This window comes from Cygnus olor, chromosome 7, assembly GCF_009769625.2.
Source record: "Cygnus olor isolate bCygOlo1 chromosome 7, bCygOlo1.pri.v2, whole genome shotgun sequence".
NCBI classification, from domain to species: Eukaryota; Metazoa; Chordata; class Aves; order Anseriformes; family Anatidae; genus Cygnus; species Cygnus olor.
In genome coordinates this window covers 19,038,052-19,061,516 of record NC_049175.1, presented here as the reverse complement: position 1 = coordinate 19,061,516, position 23,465 = coordinate 19,038,052, and the positions used below count along the sequence as shown (strand labels likewise).

The 23,465-nt window shown below is 37.3% G+C and overlaps 1 protein-coding gene across 3 annotated transcripts in view; it reads right to left on the bottom strand.

The window, feature by feature from the left end:
- The window catches only part of MAPK8 (mitogen-activated protein kinase 8), a 46,867-nt gene that overhangs the window by 9,963 nt on the left and 13,439 nt on the right, over positions 1-23,465 (bottom strand). For all 3 annotated transcript variants that reach the window (XM_040563248.1, XM_040563246.1, XM_040563247.1), the window contains exons 2-6: positions 12,707-12,873; positions 10,032-10,161; positions 8,747-8,805; positions 8,486-8,624; positions 3,652-3,817 (exon numbers count right to left, since the gene is read on the bottom strand). In XM_040563248.1, the coding sequence (XP_040419182.1) occupies positions 3,652-3,817; positions 8,486-8,624; positions 8,747-8,805; positions 10,032-10,161; positions 12,707-12,828 (616 nt within the window). In that variant the 5' untranslated portion in view covers positions 12,829-12,873. The remainder of the gene's footprint in view (positions 1-3,651; positions 3,818-8,485; positions 8,625-8,746; positions 8,806-10,031; positions 10,162-12,706; positions 12,874-23,465) is intronic.

The window sequence follows — 23,465 nt, the reverse complement described above, 5'->3', positions numbered from 1 at the left end:
AATACACATTTCCTTCATTATCTTAAATAATTCAGAAGACATACTCGTAGTTTATTTTTTACAGGTATGCCATTTTTTTTACATTGCTTTCAGAGATACTGTTACCTCTGTATGCAAATATTTTCTTGAAGTCATAATGATGTATTTGAATTGTTATAAATACCTTTATGTCAAACATGAGACTGGAATTTCAATTAAGCGGAAAAGAAGGGGATTTAAATGAGAATAATTGTATACTAAAAATCACATGTTAAAGTTGTGAGGGAGCTAAGCAATTTCAAGCAAACAACATTGTTTCTTATTGAAAATATTTCTTCCCTTATTTAATAAGTTCCTCTAAAATAGTATCTAAACCATATGATAAAGAGATCACAATTGTACATATTAATAGGTCAAAATTAAGGGCCTGGTTCATTTAAAAATAATTTATGATTAATGGTGTTTTCTCTTTAAAACTCTTTTAGAATATTTACAAGAAGTACACATTCTGCTGCCTTCACAAACTGAACTATATCCAAATCTATTGTAAATAGTTTGTGACCAATGTGATGAAAACAACTCCTATAACTGCATGGAGAAATCTGGGAAGAGAAGTAAGACAAGTCAATGACTTCATGCATCAGAAGACTTCAGGGGCTAAGAAAAACTTTAGGTACAATTCCTCTCAAAACAAACTCGTGGTGTTTGGGGGTCTTTTGGTTTGCTGCTTTCATTAATCAAAAAATAACCTGTTTATTCGTAGGTATCTGACTAACTTTTCCAGAAGCTAGACGAACTTATACATAGAGGACTGCTCCTGTGAATACTGTTATAGAAGACTGAGTCAAATCTTAAAGATTTCAAAAAATCATTTAAAAAATCTTAAAAAAGGACTGGTTGTCATACAGAATGTAATTCATTCTTTAAAACCCTGTTTGGAGTGAATTTACTATCTTCTATAATCTGAAGAGGAAAAAAAGCTAAGTGAAAATGAAATTCAAACTCAGTGTACATACTAGGAAATTTTAAAATAATTGTTTCAAAGGGTTTGGGTGTTCCCCTGCTTTTCAATGCTCACTTCCTGACAATAACACACATAACTGTACCCAAGATTAAATATGCTAAGGTGTAACTGCAAGAACAGTTTCAGTGTCCTTCAATTCTGAATTTCTTCAGTTTGCAAGGCCTGGTTTCTTAATGCAAAATACCCATATATGCTTTGCCTACTTCAGTATAAGGCATATGGAAAAGTTAACTCTGTCATAGGCTTGTCCGGGATCTTCACTAGTTCTAAAAAAAATTACAGATTTCATATGTGCATACCATAGTACCAAAGAGTACTACCCTATAGTTTGTATCTCAGTCATCAATACATGTATTGCAATCCTCCCGCATCTTGTCTGAAAGGGAAGTTCAGCAGGGCACTGAAACAGCATAAAGCTGCCAGATGACCCTGTTCAATTAAACTATATGTTACTCTCTCTTTAACCTTTATTAGCTGTCAATTTTCAATATTTAACTAAGTTAAGGTAACCTGTAATTTAGCTATGGGTTTAGAGGGCTACAACGGGCATTGACGTTAACAGGTGGGGATCCTGGACAGTCAGTCCACGGTTCCTACTGCAGATACGTCCACCCTTTATACCTGCCTCACTGCCCTCTGCAGCCTAGCTGCTCTGTCACCAGAGCTGCACAGTAAGAAACTCATCAGCCAGTGACTGAGAAGAGCAACAGTTTATGTAAATGACCTCTAAATGACAACAGTACAAATGGAAACACAGATTGTCTTCTGACTCAGCCAACAGATTTACATTCTCTACAAGTGTCATTCTCAACTCAATGTCCACATATTCAGCTTTTGGGAAGATGCTATGCTATGTAGTTTTTCATACGAAAGTAAATTTGAATTTACATTCTGCTGCAAAACACAATTCACTCTTGCTTAAGGAACAGGATTGTCAGTGCTCCAGAAGACAATCTACTTAACTCCAATAATACCTGAGAAGCATTTTAATGGAAAGAATGCTTCACACTTTTGCAACTCAAATTTTAAGAGAAAAATGTAAACAGGGTAAGCTAAGTCAGAAAACTTGAGACTTCCATTGCATGAATTCCTTCTGTAAGGCAACTGTGTGACTCAGACTACAGCTTTAGGTTCTTTTATCCCTTGTCTCTCAGTTGGCCAATGTAAAGCCTTCCGGGAAAAAAAGGAAAGAAACTTAAATTTGTGCTTTCTATAAAACTTTGGCAGTTAAAAAAAGTAACTTTAAGTTTGCTCCACTCAATCTCTGACTTCTAAGTTACAGAAAAAATAGCCAACTGTGGAGGCCATTTGAAAGACTGTATTCCTATCTGGCAGACTAACAATCCAAACAGAAATATAAATCACAGCCTTGCAAAAAAGATCTGTTCTCTTTCCTTTGAGCTGGCTTCTTCTATTGTCAGCACTGATAGGAGTTATTCTTCCTGGCTTTTATATGAAAAACAACAAAAAAAAAATCAGTCTCTATGCACCTCACAGCTATAGTTTCTGTACAACCTGAAGTCACTTGCCCTAATGCTATGCGGTTGCCAGGAAAGTTTGCAGACTATATTAAGAACCTTGCAAAACACTGCATGCCCCAGTTGTGTCAGTAACCTGAGGAGCCATACACCTTGTATCACCAGGAGACGGCCAGCAAAGCCTCAAGCATCACAACATCTCCTAGGGCTTACTGGAGGACTAATCGATAATGGGTTTAAAACATTTTCAGCAAATGGCGATCCTTGTGCACAACGCCTGCCTGAGGCAGATACATCAAGTTAGGTGAACTGACAACAGCGACAGCAGATTAATGAAATGGCAGCAGCACTGGGATCGTAAACAGAACTTCAGGAAGGATGTGTTACTTCGGTTTCCCAAATAAATACTAGGTGTTTCATTTAGAAGATACATTATACCTGATCGAGTGATTTCCCCCAAATGGTATACGCTTTCCTTATTTTCTTACAGAGGATACTGAGAGATTGAGGGTCAAAGACTGAGCATAAAGAGGAGGGAAATGTACCCAAGCAGGACAAAGCAAACAAATTTCCTTTGAGTTCGTCATGGACCTCAAAGAATCTACGATGCTTCATGACAGTACGCTGCATTTTTCTTTGAACTATGTTACTGATTTTTTCTTCAGCAATATTAATTAAGAGCTTAGTGTGACAATTTCAAAGTGGGCTGGTTTCAATAAAAATAATGCCACTGTAGTTGGACTTGAGCTTGTTTGTTTCCTACATCCTGAAAGGCTATATTGAACATATTTTTTGAACATTCAATTTGGGACACACGTTTACTGATGAACTACAATTTATATCCTCATCAGGAATAAAATCAGGTCAATGTACACCAAGGTACATACCACATATTAAGGTAATATATTTTCAGTTCTTCTGTCATGAAATTCAATCTACCAAACAGGTCATTTAAATTTTTAAACAAACAAGGCCCTCAATTTCTTTTCCTATTAAATGCAAACATTTCTAATGGGATTAGATAAATAAATTGGTGTATCCAGAATCTGCATTTTGGTCACATGCCTAATTTATAAATTTTCTACAGCTTGAAAAAAACATTTAACATGTAAAATGTGGTGTGCCAAACAAAAAATAAAGCTATGCCAAAGAAAGACTATATTTGCTGACCGTTTTCTTTGTATCCCATCCCTAGGATGACCTCTGGTGCTCTGTAGTAACGAGTCACTACATAAGGCGTCATCATAAAACTAGTTCCTGCAGTTCTGGCCAGTCCAAAGTCAAGAATCTTCAAAGTGCAGTCTGACTTTACTACTATATTACTGGGCTTTAAGTCCTTTAAAAAGAAACATCATATATGACTGCTAAGACAAGCACAAAGTACTTTGTGGTTCACATTTTTAAAAGATAATACTGCTAACATTAAACCCCACATATATTATATTACTCGATCATTTGTAAAACTGCAGTTTCTTTTCCCCTTGCATTAATTAATATGCATTCAGCAGACTATAGAACTAATTCCTTTACTGTGCTTGTAGATCTATATAGCAATTAAAGAACAAAAATACAACTAGTGTTACAAGATATGCTAGTAATGTCTGAAATAAATCGAGGTTAGTATGAAATGTTAGCTCTGAGGAAAGGTCTAGAAACTTCACTGGACCAACAGTTACTACTACAGTGCTGTTACTACACAAGTAACATGACAATTGCTGAAATTATTTGATGCAATAGTCATCATGATATAAGAATTATTAAGAATTATAACATGAATGTTAAAAGCAGAAGACTTCTTTGCTAGTCAAGGCGGCTAGTCAATGCGGCATTACCTCTTTTGAACCAATGCAGATATTTCTCTAAACAGGAAGGAAACGTCCATGCTCACAGAGGTCTAGTTTCACATTTAGGATTTGGTTCACATTACGCCAAATTTGGTGACCAAACCCAAAAAGGCACCAGTGAAAAACTGCCAGATACTTAATCATTAAATTGTAATAAAAAAATGATGTATTTTCAGAGGTTCTTAGCTGGAAGCTTGGTAATTCTATTCTCTTCATCTGAACTCTAAAACTACATTGGCAATAGGGGCTTTGCAATGTCTATACAGACACTACACAGACATACTCAGTGTTTATCTCAGGAGGATCTTACAAACATCTGAATGTCACAGAGCAAATATTATGAGCAGAATACGTTCAGAATAACTTCACCTTAAACTTTGCATCATAAAATCATTCATAACACACAGGCCATAACAGATAAGCTCGCATCCTTTCTGGCTACCTCTACCAAGATTAATGAGACAAAACAACAAGATGTAGCAGAGGATCCTAACATGTGTGCTGCAGGCACTTGATAAGTAGCTCTATCTTTCATTATTTCGTAAAGACTTAAAAGAGGTGACCTGCAAGATGTATGTAGTTTTCTTTTGTGCTTGTACATCTTTCAGCAAGCCCCTCAGAAAGCTAAGAAACCTGCACTAAAGACAGAGAGGAAACCACAAAAAAAAGTTATTGGAACAATACAATTTTAATGGGTAATTAAAAGACCTGCATACTTCCATATTAACACATACACTTCCAAATCACACTGAGAAAGACTCTGCAAACAACTTTGGCTTAAAAGATTCTCAAATACCATGAATAAGCTCAAATATTATATGGCATTTCAGCTATTCAATATGCATATTTCACATTTTGCTAAAATCCTGTTTATTATCAGCTTTATTTTTGCACAATTCCATTATTTGGAGAACGTTCATTACAGAATCCCAGGTGCATGCTGACAGTATTAACTATATTTGTTCTCCCCAAAGCTGCAGGATTAACTAAGAGATTTTCCCTTTGCAAGAGGAAAAACACTATGAAAACAAAGTGAAAGCTTAGAGAGTACTGTCCATCCTTAATTTCTGAACACTGTGTTGTTCTCATGAAGCCTAGGAGCATGTTTTAATTTTGAATACAGAACTCCCGTCCTTCAAAATGATGGAGGCTGCTGTTGACTTACAATGCATTTCAAATTCATGCAAAACCAATACTTCATGTTTAAAATAAATGAGGACTCAAAAGTTCCCATGAGAGTGATTAACATAGCTAGGCTGTAAAAATATATCCAGCACCTATAGCAGAAGATACATCACCTAACCTTAAAAATGTAAAATATCAGTGCCTAAAAATCAGAACTATTCATGGCTGTCTCCCCATTAGCCACACAGGGAGAGAGGGGCATCTCTGGAAAGTAATTCATGGTTTACATGAGTTAAATCATTTTTGGAGAAGTTTCTTTCTCTTTCTTAAGAAAGATTTGTGTGAAGGGCTTCCATAATTAGGCACCTTTGTTAAGTGCTCAAAATTAGGCAGAATACAACGTTTCAGAGCCTCAATGCAAGACTAATGAGACACTCTGTGTCCTTCAGCAAGTCAGTGAGGCACGGCCCTGCAACTCTGATTATTCATCCTCCTCCCCAGCCTGCAAAATATAAATGAATGTGTACTTGTAGCTTGCTGGAGACTCTATCTCTGCAAAATGTTTTGAACACCATAGTGTTCATCAAAGCCGATGTAAAGTCCAGTCATTATCAGGGTAAAACGTTATCCACTTCTGTGAAAGCTAAATATGTCACCTGCAACTTCTAGGTGAAACAGTCTAAAACTCTTTGTGTTTGATGTCTGCCTTGTTCCATGCCTCTAGTCTGCTATGAAAAAATACTGCACTTATTTCTATGGCAGATAGTATCCAGTGCTACAGGCACATATGGGGAACATCAGAGTTTCAGTCATTTGGCAGGCTTTGAAAAAGTTACTGAGATACTGAGATTATCACAGCTATGTTAGAAGCTGAACAACCAAGTTAAAATCTGTGTGAAACTACCAACAGCAAAAAACGCTTCAAGCTTTAGAGGACCCTAAAGAAGCACACTAGATTACTACCCAGAATGCTTCAATGGCAGCCACAGTAGTGTGGACTATATTTAAGGAATAACAACTTTCATAGGCTCATAGAACAGCTTGGGTTGGAAGGGACCTTAAAGATCATCTAGTTCCAACCCCAAACAAGGTTGTTTCAACAAGGTAATTACCTTTAGACATTCAGGACAGTGCTACTGAAAGCCTAGAAGAGTGGTATGAGGAGTTACTACTGCAGCCACATGTTCCGTATGAAAGACGTCTCTTTTCAAGCATGTCCTCCTTGCCTTCCGAGGTTTTGTTTAACTTGTTGCACAGAAAGAATTTTGATGCATTGCACCTTTAAGTGTAAAGGTGTGACATACACAGCAGGTAAATAGTGCAAACGTTTTTGCTTGAACACACTGAATCTTCTAACAAAGTCTGAGAACACGCTGTCAGATGAAAATCTACCATGAAGACATGCAAAGTGAAATGTATCTGCCCATGTCCTTCAAAAGCATTCGTGCATACTATTTACATAGCAATTGTATCTATAGACAATCTCACTGGAACTTTATCTTTAAACTTTGTACTCCTGCACAACATGAAGCACTCCAAAAACTTCACCCATATTTACAGCAGCAAAAAATGTATCCTCAAAACTGTCTTTATTTCTACCTAACAACTACTACTTTTCCATAAATATACAGACATTTCCATTTATTCATGGTATCTACAGGCTCAATGTTTTGATTCCTACTTTATAGGAGCACAAAATGCTTACAGCAAGTGAAGTGTTAGAAACTACCTCCTGCCTGCACTACGATCCTTAGGAAGAGACACTTACACTTCCCACCCTAGCAGGTCCATATGCACGTGCAGACCAGGAAGTGCAGGGTTCAACAGCTGGGTGATGCCTCTGCCTACCTTCCTTCCCCCCAACTCTTTCAAACACAGCTGTCCCAGGGCAGATCGTATGCATGAAGGAAGCCTTCACCTTCCCACCCTGAGCTGTTTACTAGAATGAGGCAGTAGATGAGTACTGGAGCTAGCTGAGCAAAAGGAAACAGTGTTCGGCCATTCAAATTTTATTTGTTATTCAAACAGTTGTCTCAGTTCTCGAGTGAAAAACAGCAGACTGAAAGGGAGTGTCATTCTGCCAGATCGAGCCTGCATGCCATTCAAGGATGAGATGGACTACTGAACTGTGCAAGCACCACCGCATAGTAATAATGCCTGTTGCAGCATTCAGAATTGCTGTTCAGGATTTACTTTGCTGCGTACATCATCCTTAAGGGAGACTACATAGTACCGATTGAAAGTATCACGCATGAATAACTTTAATTATTTCTTCTGCATCATTTCAGGGATAAAAGCTTTTAAAAATTCTCCCTATAAAACATTACAATGAAGAATATAACACTAAAAATACAAGCTTACAGATTCCCAGAATAATATAAACTATATTTGAAAAGTTATAGCTAGACAATCTCAAGCACTCTTTTCACTACACACAAATGTATATAAGACATTTAACTTGAATAGGCAACCTTAAATTCAGAATGTCCTGACCATTTGACATTTGTCCTGACCATTTCAAACCATTTGAAAACTAGTTGTCATTTTTGCCTGTAGGCAACCTGAATGAATGCTTTGTGACACACAGGTGTATGAAAGTTCCGCTCACAAGTCTTTATCACGATCTGTTTATTTGGAGAATTCAGATACTCATTTGTTACTCTGCTAGTAAAAGAGCTGAAATAAATTGGGCAGTTCTTTCAAAAGATGGAATTTCAGGTTTGGTTACCAAAAGAATAAAGGCAGAATTGCTTTCAGATACTCTTTCCTGCCATGACTACTAGAACACGATATAGAATTTGAGGAGGTAATGTAACTCACTGATAAAATCTTTATTTGTACAGATTGTTATCAAATCCAGGAAAAACATTCAAAAGGTTCATTCCAGAATTGCAGTGGAACAAAGTAAGCTTCATTTCCTTTGTGTATGGCAAACTATGGCGACCTCTGTGCACCCATTTCTGATTTTTTTCTAGCTCCTTTAAATACACAAGGCAAAACGAGGTGTACGAAAGAAACACAGGAAGTTCACTTACCCTATGTATAATTCCAGCTGAGTGAAGATGTTTGATACCACACAGCATTTGATAAAGAAGATAGGACATTCGTTCGTGGTCCAGCTCCATCTGAATCACTTGGCAGAGATTTGCGTCCATGAGCTCCATTACTATGTAGCTTATAAAGAAAAAAAAAAAAAATCAAATAACGCTGTCATTTTATTGTATTCTTTCACTGTTTATTTTCCCATGTTAATATTTTTAAAGTTAATTCACAGTTTTAGATCAAATCAGACTTACACGTCTTGAAATTCTTCCAGGGATTTTTGCGGTGTGAACACATTCAGTAGGCCGATTATCTGTAGGAAGGGGGAGAGGAAGTATAATCACACCACAGCAACAGCAAAGTTGCAAATCAACATTTCAAAACTGATACCCAGCATCCTGATGCAATCCTCCTGGTATTTATTCATTGAAGCTCCAGATGCTCAGTGGCTCAACCAGGACTAACACACTGTAATAGATGCTAATGATTTTATCAGAAGTATTTTTCCTCCACAAATCACATAATCTAAAGATATGTTGTGTGCACTAACAAGATGATCTCCAGAGCTTAAAACCTCAAGTCAGTGAGTCGTCTTTTGCTCCCTAACTTAAGTTTGAAGAGAACTGATTAAGATTATCATTATGTAGGAGGAAAAATAAAATGAAATACTGACAAATACTACCAAAGAGGTATTGCTTTGCCATATGCAGAGGTGAAGCAACAAATTCATCCAGAGAAAAAAAACAGACCATTGAAGCTGTTTTATGACATTTTTCCAGTTGCTAAGAATGGACGGGATATGCAGTAACAGGCCAAGATACTACTCATCAAGAGTCACACAGGCTTGCAATAGCTGATGATCATATAAATCATGCTATTGGGTAGAACTTCCTTCAGAGAATCCACTTATGAACCACGCATGTCTTAAAACGAATACAAAATTTTCTCAAGTAGCTAAAAGAGTAAGTCCTCTATGACTCACTCCTTGCCTAAAGGCCGGGGGAATTTTAACTTGCTGAAGGGGGATTAAGAGGGAAGGTGAGGAAGATGGCATACAACTGCCTCTGAAGGAAAAAAATGGTCAATACCAGCCTTCTGTAGTCCAGCTCCGATAATTTTGTCACTTATTCTCTCCCCATGTTTGTAATCTGCTCTATTCCACAGCTTCGCAAACATCAGAAAGTTCCTGCTGTCGCAACCCAGATTCCTAACTTGTTCATGCACCACAAAAAAATAAAACCAAAATCTGTTGCTGGCTTTTTCCTCCTACTTGTTTAGCAGCAGAAACAGCTGTCTGTAAAAAGTAGCAATGTAACACTGCCTCCCTTCCTGAGTTTGAAGAGGGAATTTAAAACTGTGCAGGTATTAACACCAGCCTGCACCAACTCTTCTGAAAGATCCTTTTGTACTTTTCATGAAGAAACAACCATGCTCTGAAAACCACTATAATCTACAAACAATGCCATCCTCTGAGTCATCTTTACAAAGAATAACCTTCTAGTTAAGTCTTTAACATTTAAAGCAGGACACTCCACTTACATTTTTGTGATTAACGCACTTCATAAGAACAAGCTCTCTGTAGGCTCTTTTAGCATGGGTTTGGTTCTGAAATGGTCGGCTTAGCTTCTTGATTGCAACATTTCTTTCAAGGATGGCATCATAAGCTGCACTATAATTAAAAATAACATTATTACATCTCAGTGTCAAGGTCCTTTAGCTGTGGCAGTTCTCACCTTTTCCAGATACCATTTACCATGTCTGCAGATATACCAAACTTCCAGTATTATTCAGATTCAGGGTGTGCTACAATAAGGTGCTCTTGTGTGCTGAGAAATTCAAGATTTAGAAAGGTTTTTTCCAGCTTCATACTCCTAACACAAGACAATCTCCACAAAAAAAATTGCAGGATTTCTGCTTCCTAGAATATCTGACTAAAGGTATTGAGTTCTTGCCACTCATTGGCACTGGAGAACAGACTGCCTAAATAAGATTGAAAACATTTCAAACGCAAAAAAAAAACCACATCACTTTTATGTATAATCTTCACGCTGAAAGGTAGGAAAAAGGAGAGAGGAAAAGTAGGTTATACATGGGTCCTGTGCTGTCATTTATTATGCAGTATGCAGCTGTTTAATATCCTCATAACAATGAGAGTATCGATGTCAAGATAAGGCAAACAAAAAAATGCTAGGAAGGCCTGAACATCTTGATGTCACTGGCTTGTACTTGATAAAAAGGAAGAATAAAATTTTGTTTGCAGACAAATGCCAAGACTGCCATATGATTCAGTAACACAGGCTGTTTAACTGATGAAGATTGTTACCGGGGACAACTCCCATATATATCACATTTCCATGACAGGAAGGCAGGGATTTTGTTTCCTGTAAGATGTAATACAGCAGCTGACTACTGTGCAGACTCAGGAAATATTTGTCAGCTACTAAAAAAGCTTCAGCAGGGAAAATACCATTTTATTGTCTCTTATCAAGAACAGTGTACAAACCTAATGAAGAACATCCACCAGGTCAGCTTTTACTGAATACAACTAAAAATATGTTGTCTGTATAGTGTGTAGGCTTGAATGATATTTTTATCATATAAACCTCTAATTGATAGGGGAAAAAAAGGAAGAAAAGGGAAAAACACATACTGATAACTTTCTTTGGTTTACATTTTCCACTACCTGGAATTTCCCCCATCTACCCCCAAGATAAGGAATATCTTATGAAAGAGAAGCAAAGAGGTGATCAGGAAAGAATGCCAAACTTCTGCATCCTCAATATATAGCTGTAGCAGCTTTAGAGCGTGTTTCACTGTTAGAAATGGTTGAGCCTTTAGGCCATCTCCTTCATATTCCTCCAAATCAACTTTGGTCAGTTAAAAATAAATCACAAGAATTACACCCCATCTCCTTGACACGTGGGCAAGATTTAACCACGTGAGTGCTCCAGTCTGCTTCAGGGTAATCAGAGTGGTTTAACTAAAACAGCTTCATTTACCACTAGCAGTAATTACAGAATGATGCTAGAGTAATTACATGGTCAGTTTTTGAATCTCAGCTCTGGGAAGGGCAGTAAATTTGGAAAACAGGAGGTAACATATGACTGGGAATCAGAAGAGAAGTGGTAACATCTAAAGCTTTTGCCGTCTTTTCTGTAGCAACTAAACAGACTCCAGCCAAAAATCTGCCTCATTATATTAACACACGCATGTACAAAATTCAGATTATTATTTCTGCTGCTGCTACTTATAGACCAAATAATCTTACTGTGAGAAGTTATCACTTCAAAAACAGCTCTTTCTAGGTTAGTGGCCTTCAAGTTTTCATTTCCACTGAGAACACTGCTTTATTGCTATGCCAGCTAAAACACAAATATGAATTAAAAACAAATGTACCACACATTCTCTAAACACTGATGAGGACAAGATCAAGGGAAAACTGTTTGAGAGGATTATGCTTTTTCCTATCCTTCTCTTCCTTGACATTTTTTCTGTATTTTTATGTCACTAGTTACTATCTTAAAATTACAATAAATCGGCAAGTCTGCAAATTGCTATGCTATCTATACCTTATCCTTGATCGTTCAAAAAAAGTCTCAAGAATCTTAAACCAACATTTACCTTTGGGGTAATTTTGCTGCAAAGGAAACAGTGCCTAAAGCAGCTAGTTGTCACTAATATTCAGTCAGTCGGACACTCTTCAGTCCAGAGCTCTCATTCAACAACTTACACTGTCAAGTCAAATTTTCCTGAACTTCACCGGGTATTTACATATTATCCTGAAAGTCTGCATCACTAGTGCTCGTTAATTAGTACCAGAGACTAGATAGATTATAAAACTAAGTGAAACTGGCCCCTAACAAACCATTTTGAGAAGTAAAAGCATTTAGAAGCATTAAATATTATATAGAGAGCATTTCTGGCTTTTATTTCACTATAAGTAAACAGTGTGGCTTAGGATTAGGATTAGTTTCTTTATCCAGGTTTTACCCCATTAATTTATGGGACTCAGCACAGCTGACTGATTTGCACAGAAGGGCATCAGTTCTGAAGCAAGACGGGACATAGGTCAAAAAGCAAGAGCAAAAGCCATTGTTGAGAAAAAACAGCTAATGTTTACTAATGCTGTTTTTCACGTAACGTACAACTGTTAAGACACTGAAAATTCTATTAAGGTAAACTAAAAGTACATTTACGCCTTAAAGAAACCTTACCATACTATCCCCTGTGCTCCTGATCCTATTGGTTTCAAGTTTTGATACCGTTTCAACACAGTGAACGTAGAATCTCCAATTTCAACACTGTAGAAATTGTTGTCGCGCTTGCTTCTGCTCATGACGGCAACTTAGTCAGATTGCTTCATCCAAATTTTGTTTCTGGCCTGTAAAGAAATAAAATTTGAAAAACTAAGATCTTATAACTGTACGTAATCTGACAAAAGGAAAAATTCCTCATAACATGCAGAAGATGCTTCTCGAAAACGGCCCATTTGCAAACCTACGCTGTTTTCAATGTCTGTTGGAATGAGAAGCCACGTGCTTGAAAAGAATTATTTTTAGGTATGTTCCTAAAACAGGAACCTAGAAGGGAAAAAAATAAAAGAAAAACAAAACTGAATGATTGGTAGCAAAAATCTGAGATGTCAGTGAACAGAAAATCAAAAATTAGGCTGTGTCATCCACAGAGCTCTACGAGTGCTGCCGTGCCTTTACACAAACATGCTGCAAATGAGCAGGGTTTGGACCAGATGCCCTCCAGAGGTCCCTTCCAACCTAAATTGTTACACGACTCATGCAACAAAGAGTGACAGACTATGAAGACATCTTCCAGACATTAAAATCATGAACACATTCTTGGTCTCAACTGCCAAGAGCACCTGTCACTGATGTGGAAACACATACAGTTAATCAAGGACAGAAAAGGAAAACTGGCCTTGTCAGAGACCTCTCATACAAGCTTCTACGAAACAAAGTAATAATCAGGGGAAGAGAGAACAGGAGTAGGAAAAAACGGACGTATATTTCACACAAAAAAATCCCTTGAATTAAAATAAACAACATCTTAATGCACATGTCCATAGGAGAAAATATTAAAATTGCACAATTGCTTTTACTGTATCACTTCCTGCTTCTTCGATGTTAGCTGTACTCATTTAGTTTTCTCTTTACATGGGTTGTGAGTTGAGTTGTAACAGATGTCTAGTAGTACAAATTCTTGTTTGACTCTAAGTTTCTTCATTTCTTCAAGAACAATAGCATGCTGTCTTCCTTTGTTACTAACTTACGCAACATTTTTCCATTATCATTATTTATCAGCCCCAAACAGTGACAGATTCTTTGCTTCCACACATCATTATACTATACATTTGTTACATTTTAAACAAGCTTTGAAAATGCCGATAGCACATACATGGCCTTCACAGATAATCACAAAGGTTCTACAAGGCTAATGCCTTCAGAATTTCAAAGCTCGCTGAATTCCTCTTTCAACTGGCTAATCTACATTCATTTCAGATATGTAGGTGCAATAAAAACACTTTGAAATTCTAGAAAAGGACACGTTTTAACTATTTAACATACTATAAATTAAAAATACACTACCTTAATAGCTATCTCAAAAGAAAAAAAAAAGTCCATGAAATAAGCCCTTTTTCCTAAATACTGTTAAAAGCTGAGTCTCAGTCACAAAACCTTAATGAAATACCAAAGCAGTTTGCATCAGTGCATTAGCAGGTACTGTTAAAGGCTTCCTTCTCCAGTTGGTAGGGGAAGCTTATTTGGACAGGAACTGCTGCTAGGGACAAGAAAAGATGGATGCAAGCTGGGATTCCAGAGTGTGAAGACCAGGCCTATGGGAATGATGGTGGTTTACTGCAAGGAGCTAAAAGGCCTAATTTCTTAGCAACATACAACGCCATCCCCACCTCTTACTTCCCCATCCCTTTTATTACTGCTTCTTCAGACTCTGACACTTTCTCAGCACTTTCTTCACAGATGTACTCACACATTCCCAAAGCTTTGGAACAAAGATGCCCAATAAATATATAATGACAAAAAACGAAGGGAGAAAATCTGTTGTGGAAGGTATGAAATCAGCCAGGCAAATTTCTGAAAATCAGAAAACAAGGAATAAAGACAGCCCTTCATATGATCTTACATCTGTTCTTTGTCAGCTGAGAAAACAAAAAAAAACAAGAAACCCCAAAACATTGAGTTTATCCACTGAAACTGTATTAAGATGCAGCAACATTGAAAAAATGTACGATTAGCTGGAACAGCTTAGTAGAGCTCTGCTATTTGGTATCAGCATCAAGATAATGAAAGTTTAATACTTCACTTAGGATAATTCCTCTAAAATGAATGCAGAAAGGGCTGTTCCTTTCCATTTGGAGTTTTCAGATGAACGTTGACAACTTACCACTTACATGTCAATATTTAGAGTAGTCAAAGCCAGGTGTGCAGTTTAATTCCAACTTGGTAAACTTCACAGGATCAAAGGGTCAAACAAACCGAGTACAGGTTAAGAAAGGACCTTGAGGTATATCATTCTTTTAGAAAATAATTCCTTTATATTAACCTTTATATTAAAATTACATGGATACAGTACATGGTACTATAACCAAGCAAATTTCACTGCCTTAAAGCTTTGCCATTTGCTACATGTTCAATCAATATGTTTATCAGTATGCACTGGGAAACTTGCGTTTACTAACGATTTTATAATTACAAGTAGTGTTTTAGCATATAGCAGCATATAAAAGCAATCCTTGTTTATTCTTACTAAGGTTAAAAAAAAAAGTGTGCACTGTTTCCGTAGCAATGTTTTCACTCCTTTCTGAACACATTAGCATCGCAGCCACCTAGATAATGCCTACAGCCCATTAGTCTATCCTTCTCTGCTCCAGAGATAAAAGCAAAAATAATCATTCATACACTAAATATATGCTTCCTAATTGACAAGCCTGCATTCTGAACTATTACAGTAACTATGCTAGTCCTAAAAAAAGCAGTTTGTGCGAAGTTTTTGTATGTAATTATCTCTTTCGCTTTATCTAATGCCTGTGCCACATACAGGAGGACACCTGGAAGCTTTAAGGTCTCATCACTACCCCCTGAACCCTACAGCCTTCTCCCAGAGCAAAGCTGCCAGGGAATACAGAGACTCTACCTCCTGGTCAGAGAGAAAGCACTAGGAATATTTTTCTAGAATCATAGAACCACAGAATGGTTTGGGTTGGAAGGGACCTGAAAGATCATCTAATTCCAACACCCCTGCCATGGGCAGGAACAGATTATCATAGCTTCTGCCCATATTTGCCAAAATATTTGGCTAATAGACGGGTCCAGCCAGGACTACAGCATGCACAAGCAAACCAGGTGCCAGTCCGCCATCTCACTCAGTCTAGGTTTAATCTCAATTCTTTAGTCTTTGGTTTTGCCATTTCCCCTCTCTGCTGCACATGAGGAACAGAAAGCTCACGTCTCTCAATCAACTGTTTCCTCCTTCATCTGCCTTCCCATACCTACAGAGAAAACTAGAGAGAACCTAAAGAAGGTTTTAAAGTCTCAGAGTACGTACAAGACGTTTTTACTCCCCAAGTTTCAAATCAGTTAAAGCCAAAATTTATTTTCACTGTCCTGCCTAAATAAAGAAACATCTAAGACACTGACTTTACCAATGGATAACATACAAATTCAAATATTTAAAAATGTGTTTAAGTAGCCACTTAAAAACTTTTAAAAGAGAAAAAATTCCAGTGTATATTCCTAATGCAGAATACTGTAGATACACTGTATTATCATTCAGGGCATTTGAGACTTACAGTTAAAAAAAAAAAACAAACAATAACCAACTGCTAAACTTTCTAGTACCAAGAATTATTATATTCTTATCTTAATTCCACACAAATTATAAACTGTTGTTAATGGTGTAATTTTAATGGTTTACTTGAAAAAAAAATAAAACGTTTTAGGGGCATAATTCAGTGGCACTCAGATATAATTGTGTCTCTACCCTGTTGAAAAAAAATCAACCAACTGATGTCAGTCACGACACTTAAAACTTGAAATGTAAAAAACAAAAACAAACAAACAAAAACAATGAAAAACAGTAAAGAACAAAGTAAGAAATGTATGGGAAAAAGCATAAACTTCTAGAAAAGCACTGTAAGGTTAGGGCTTCATAGGCTTCCTCTGCAACTGGGGTCTTTAAATTGTTGTTAAATAAAGAGCCATACATCTCATCTGAAGAACATAAAGAACCTAAAATGTACCTTACCCTTATACTGACTGATGAAAAACTACAACAGCTCTGGGTATTTATTTCATAAGGGATCTAATCTATCTGGACCACGCCTCAAACACTCCACTGCTACCTTGGCCCATATACCACCAGCCTATGAAGTTCAGATGTTTCTCAGACCACTACTTGGCAGTATTTCCAAGACCTAGAAAATGGCCTGAGAGCAAGACTGAGGAGAAGGGTTTTGCAGTTGAGACCACTGCTTTTGCAGGACCTATTTACAAGAGGCAGTGAGTAAAACCAAACAGCCCTGCTCTTACACAGCAAAGCCAACCAAACACATTCTGCACTTTCAGTAAACCCCTATTTCAGGGAAGGGATTGTTTCCTGAATAAAAAATCTAAAGAATTCCTGAGAAACTTCAAGTCAGGATGCCATGCACAAGCAAAAGCAGTCAAAGCACGGGAGAAAACAAATACTCTACTAGATATAATTGGGCATTTTTTACATTTCAAAATACATCTGCATACAGCAGCTCTGGAGCCACATTTCAAGTTACTGTTAGATTTTTAAATTCTAATACATGTAGTAACTTGTAACCCAAAGTGCAGCAAAGAAAAAAAAAAGTCTACTTTGGAGTAAGATCCTGCTGTTTACTCTAACCCATTACTCACTGGAGTATACACAGTCAGCGCAGTTGAAAACACGAGAAGGATAAAGACACCAAACAGTTCAGCTGAACACATGCATTAGCCTGTTGCCCAGTTAACCTAGTAACAAGCCTGAAAAAATCTTCAGGTAGCTAACCATATGCTCAAGCACTTGCAAACACAATCATAGCAGTGGCTTCTTTTCCTACTTTGCAGGAAGTTTATTCCCCAAAACTTCACAAGGTTATAGTGCAGGCTTATGTTGGCTGAAGCAGAGAAAGAATTCAAAGTGCCCCAGATCTGCAGATAAGACAGAAAAATGATATTGATAGAACTGTGACAGCAAGAGAGAAGAGGGATTAAATGAAGGAGGAGGAGCATCCACACTTGCATCTCAGTTATCATGCCCTCTTTTGCAACACTTTGCACTCTACATCAAAAATTATCGGCCTCTGCTGTGTCTATTATTTTAGTTTAAATGCATGTGTGTCTAGCATAAAATTGACTTACCTGACCTGAGAAGAAATGGAGTCAACTCTCACAAAAGCCATTTTTTTGCACCTGTTGTATGGTGCTACCAGGGGATGCAAATAAGTCCCTTGGAGGTAACAGGGAAGCACTCAGATCAGCACAGACAACAGAAGTTTCAGAACATACATACGCTTTCCCTCCATTTCATCCGGCCATTACAGCTTCCTCAGCCTGAATCAGCCCTGACATCCACCTCCTCTGTGCTCCCCACCTCCAAGTCTCGTAACTTCTACAGCTCTGTCCATCAACCATGGAGAATTTAAGCCTCCCAGTTTTGTAAGCAAACTTACTTTTACTCTGTGCTTTGCTCCCCCTCAGCTCAGACTCCTTTGTGCCCCCTGCCCACTCACCTCGCACAGAAGGCAACCTCAGGAAGCGCCTGGTACTGCCCAGCTCTGCAAATACAGCTCCAAGAACAAAGCCAAAAGGCTTCAGTCTTTCCCATCCACTAATTTACTGGTGACTAGTCTTATGAAGTCTATCTTCAAAGATCCACAGCACAAAAAGTTTTAGTCTTAAAATATTAAAGTGAGTCTAAATGCAGAAACTGGCAGACTTTCAAGATTCTTACACAATGCATCCCTGCACCATCTTTCATTAAAACATGATTAAGCTATATCAGATAAGCTTGCCTGCCTGAAATTTGACATTTTGTTCCACTTTCTAGCAATTTTACAGAAGCACATATGGGAAGAAAGGCAGGATGCAGATTCCAGATTTCTATTATTAATGAGGGAACTAATAATACATTTGTCCTATTAACTGTGAACTTGCCAGAATGCTATCACTGTCAGCAGGGAAAGAATCCTGCAAAACACTTCAATTTCATCTCACACATCAACTATTGTGCTTTTCCTTCAATATATCTTGCATCAGCCAATTTCAGTATGTGGCAGCCCAAAATTACTCAAGGTAAGGATATTTCAAAGCTGAACTCTAAGACATTACAGGATGTGTTTTGATAGATATATTAACTTCTTAACTCTTCAGATTACCGTAGGCAGCATTTACTTAAGAAAGCACAACAAAAAAAGCTGGAAATAGAAATAATACTATGCCCATACAGGAAAAGTCCCATGGAGGACCCTCAAGACTGTGCATAGTCATCTGTTTGATTCCCCTAGCAGATACCAGAATTCATTCTTCTTGCGGGAGACTGAAGATGGTCAACAATTTCTGCTCATCGCTTCTGTTACGCAGCCTGATGAAGCTTAAGTTGTAAAGACATGACAGTGTTAAAACACTTGGACCCACTGAACTTGTAACTCTTTCAAAATTTAAGAGACACATAGCAACTTAAAAAATTTTAAAAGACAAGTAGCATAAGCCTATGAAAGTAAATATTATGGCTAACTTTAAGAAGTATGGACATTTATAAAAACGTTTCATTGACACCCCATTCTCCTCCTCCCCCACAAATGAGTAATACTGACAATCAAGATTACCCAAAGTTCTTCACTCAGCTTTAATTGAAGCATATTGAAAACAGCAGTAAGATGTCAGAATAAAAGAAAGCATGTACAGCAATGTTTATATGTGAATATACAGACTTCTGCCATTTACTTCTGTTTAAAGAAAGGCTGTACCTTGGCATTTCTCAACCACTGTTCTATACAAACTTGCTGACTTCAAGATCTCTTTAATATAACATATACTGCTGTATTTGAATACTGATATCAAACTTCATGTTTCAGACAGAAAGCATTCCATTTATTAGTCACGACACAGAACAGCATATGGACAGTGTATGTTAAAATGTATTTCCAGTACAGCCCAAATATGTCAGACAAACAGAGGATTTGGGGACAGAAGGGTGGGGTGGGAAAGAGAGGTAATCCTATGCTCCCACGGCTTTTGCTTAAAAAGTCTCACTGCAGGTGCATTAAAAACCTTAATAATGGCCAGAGGGACTTAGATATAAACAAAATCCCACAATGCAAAATTATATAAACACAGGAGCATATTCAATAGATCTGCCTATGAGAATGCATAAATTGGCTTCTTTTTTAGAAGGCAGAGAGAGAGGACACGATGCTTATGCCAGGCCCCACTTTATTTGATGCTTTTTAAAGCTACGATCTATGTACCACAGGGCACTGCTATAAAGGGGCCTGCAGCGTAGCAGTGCTAACTCTGCACAGCACACTTCCACGCTGTAAATTAAATTTAGTTGAGCTGCAGCTCAGCTGAGGTTTATGGCTACGTGAAGCTCATGGTACCAACAAGGTTATCAGACCTGGGCCTATTATCCAGTTGTTAAGGCTGGATTTGAGTGACGTAACATTTGGTTATCTGTATCCCTGAGTTAACTGCAGCAAGTTTACATATCTGCAATTAGAATTTAATTTGAAGACTGTGTGCTTTCAACTAGACATCTGAGTATTTCAATTCAGTGCCACACCATCATCAAATAATATTTTCTTGGCTATCATACTTGCTAGCCTTCCTGTCAACTAGATGCCAACTCTTGCTTTTTTAATCAGACATCACTTTAAAAACAACACGTGTAATAAGACTTCCATCACGCAGTGACCTGAATACATGCATTCCAGGCATACAGAGGAAAAGAAATGGAACAGGTTTTATGGAAGAAAGAATCTCTCAGTTTATGTAAGAGCATGAAATATTTTATGACCTCTTCTGCACTTTTCTCTCAGCAGAGATAGTAACAGCTAACAGGAAAGCTTCAAAGGTTGCCTTATAAACTGACAAAAAGCATACATTTTAGAGATGTTGCTTCCTCTGAGACAGGGAAATGGAACCCAAGAGATAATTTTCCTACTAGGGACAAATACATAGACTTAATATTGTCAGTTTAAAGAGTGAAGATGTACAGCTGTACGCTCTGTACAGCTAAGTCTCTAAGACTGCTTGTTAATTCCTGTTTTATACCTTTGCTATACGACACAAAATGAAAATTCAGGATTCATCCCATGCTGCATTTGGCTGCACAGGCTACAGCACACAATGCCTTATTCTCAGTATCCTGTTATGAAAGGAATTGTGTGTATTCATTTGGTTCCTGCTGTGGTGAAGGAGTATGGCTGAAAGGATATTTTCATACCCTAATACCTTGAAATATAATAAAATACCTGAAATGAGAAAAATCATAGAAAAGAACAACCATCATTAGTTACAAGTTTTGCCTGGAATCAGACTTTGTTTTCACATTTCACATTCATGTTTTCTGAGCAATCCTTTGCTAAGAGCAAGCATGAATGGACTTTGAGGAAAATAAGGAATCTCATCTTGTCCCCCATTCCGTGGGGCAAGACGTATCTTAAGTACAACACAAAAACCAGTTAAGACAGTGATCCCCATACTGAAGATGGGGGCATCCTGCGAAAAACTGATTTACAATTAAGGAGACATTACTTCAGAAGCTGATCACATATGTAGGGTGACAGAACGAAGATCATGACAGTTAGAAATGCAGAACTGGTAAAAGGCAATTCTAAAATAAAACAATTACATAAATTATCATCACAATAATATATGCTAGGTATCAGTGATAATTCAATAACTTCATTTAGAAAATTCCAATTAAAATAAAGGGATCTAACACCACAGAAATGAAAAATTCTGTAGGAATCTATGGTTGACCTAGAGAAATATATAATGAAAGCCAACAGTATTTCAAGTATATGCTAGATTGCTACTGAAAGCAAAACAAATGCACAGTGTATGTCAAGCTCTTGCATTAACTAAGTTTATTTAATTTCTTTGTGAAAATACAGTTCACACATAGCTAATTTGTATGCATCCTGTGTTTGTGCATGCTTGTCTAATTTTCAGCTGTCGCATTTAAAGGCTCCTGGACATCTGCTAAATGGGGGTACTGTAAATGGAGCCTGGTTTTCGGAGAGTTAATAAAACAAATGCTTCAAATGGTCAAATTTAGGAAACGAAAGAACAAAAGCATTCTGTTTCTTAAAGGTAACTTCAAAACTCACTTATTTATTCACATAAGTAACCAGGGTTTTAAGGACATTTTCTTTTTTCATACTGCCCTTGAAACCAACAGCTATACTCCGCAGTACTTCAAGCTCTGTTAAACGATAATACAGACAAGGGATTTGGAAAAGGGAGTTAACATTAGCTGGGTGAACACTGCAGTAAGATATCAGTAGACCATCACAAATGCTGAAGAAATTCTGAAAGATCTGAAGCTTACTCTAAAATGAAATATTCCCATTATTGGCTAAAGGATTAATTTTCTTAAAATTCTGCATAGCTTTCAAATTATGTCTTCACGTATCAGATGGTTTTAACTTGAACAACTTCCACACGACTCTCTAAACTACTCCTAATGTTAACACATGTTTAATGAGGTCCCTAGACTGTGCATAATTGATATGGAAGTGTTATACTTAAATCTAATGTAAATCTGCGTTATAGAAGTCCTCTTTTTAGCTTCTGCCACTCACAGGAGGAGTGCCATATCACAAAATTTCGAGTCTCCACCTTGATCTCTGAAGCTACTTTTTACAGGCAACTATTAAACACAACCATATATATATGGGAGTTATTCTTACGTACCATAGGTCAGAAATACAGTGCAGGTGCATTTCTTACCACAAAATTTTACTTTACCAGATCTTTTGGCCATCAGAAAGTCAAATTTAATTAGTTACAGCTTCAGTAAAGCAAAGATAAGACACCAGATCTCATTGGTCATCCAGAGCAAAAGTACTGAGGCAGGGGAAATGCGCATAATTGTAACAAGAGCACTTTTAGACTTGCCTACCGCATTCAAGTTCAAACAGAGAAGAAGTCACTTCAGTTTGCCCAAAGACAAGAGATTTGATTTTTTTTTTTTTTTTTTTTTTTTTAAGTGTAGGACTGGTTTGGTTTCCTAATTTCTAAAGAGAATTCAAAGCCATTTTTTTCTGATTTCCAGGAGCCTGTTGAATATTTAACTACAAATAGGTATCTTTCTCCACTAAGGATAATAATTCCGGAAAAGAAAATGACAGGTTTTGTGAGAAAAATAAATGTGGCTTTAACACAAAAAAAACAAACTATTGAGCATGAGATAAATGAAACTTAAGAGACTTTAATATGGGGTGCTTACACCAATGAATTACCTCAGTGGTTCAGCAAACATCATTGCCAGACTGGCAGATCTTGTGAAGACTTAGATCACTCTCTGTTGAACTAGCTCTATTCTTGGTACATTTTATGTTAAAGAACTATGCAGTATCCTAAATTAACACGGCATGGAAACCATTACTACCGATGCAATCTTTCCAGTGATATAATGTTGCAGTTTACAAGTTCATACAGTGGCTGTAACTTCATACTGCCCCTGTGACATGATAGCTTTTTCTAGTAGTTTTTTTTCTGCTCATTTTCTTCGTGTATTTCTGTCATCTCATCTGAATATTATACCTGTAATCTGAAGAATCTAACAACAATGTGAGGATGTGCAGGGAAACAAACTGCCCCTTTTTCTAGCAGCCTCTTCTTAGCTAGTACAAACCTTATTACAGTTTCCACAAAATGATCACCTAACTGAATGCAGTTGCAACAAACTGAACTTATTTCTGCA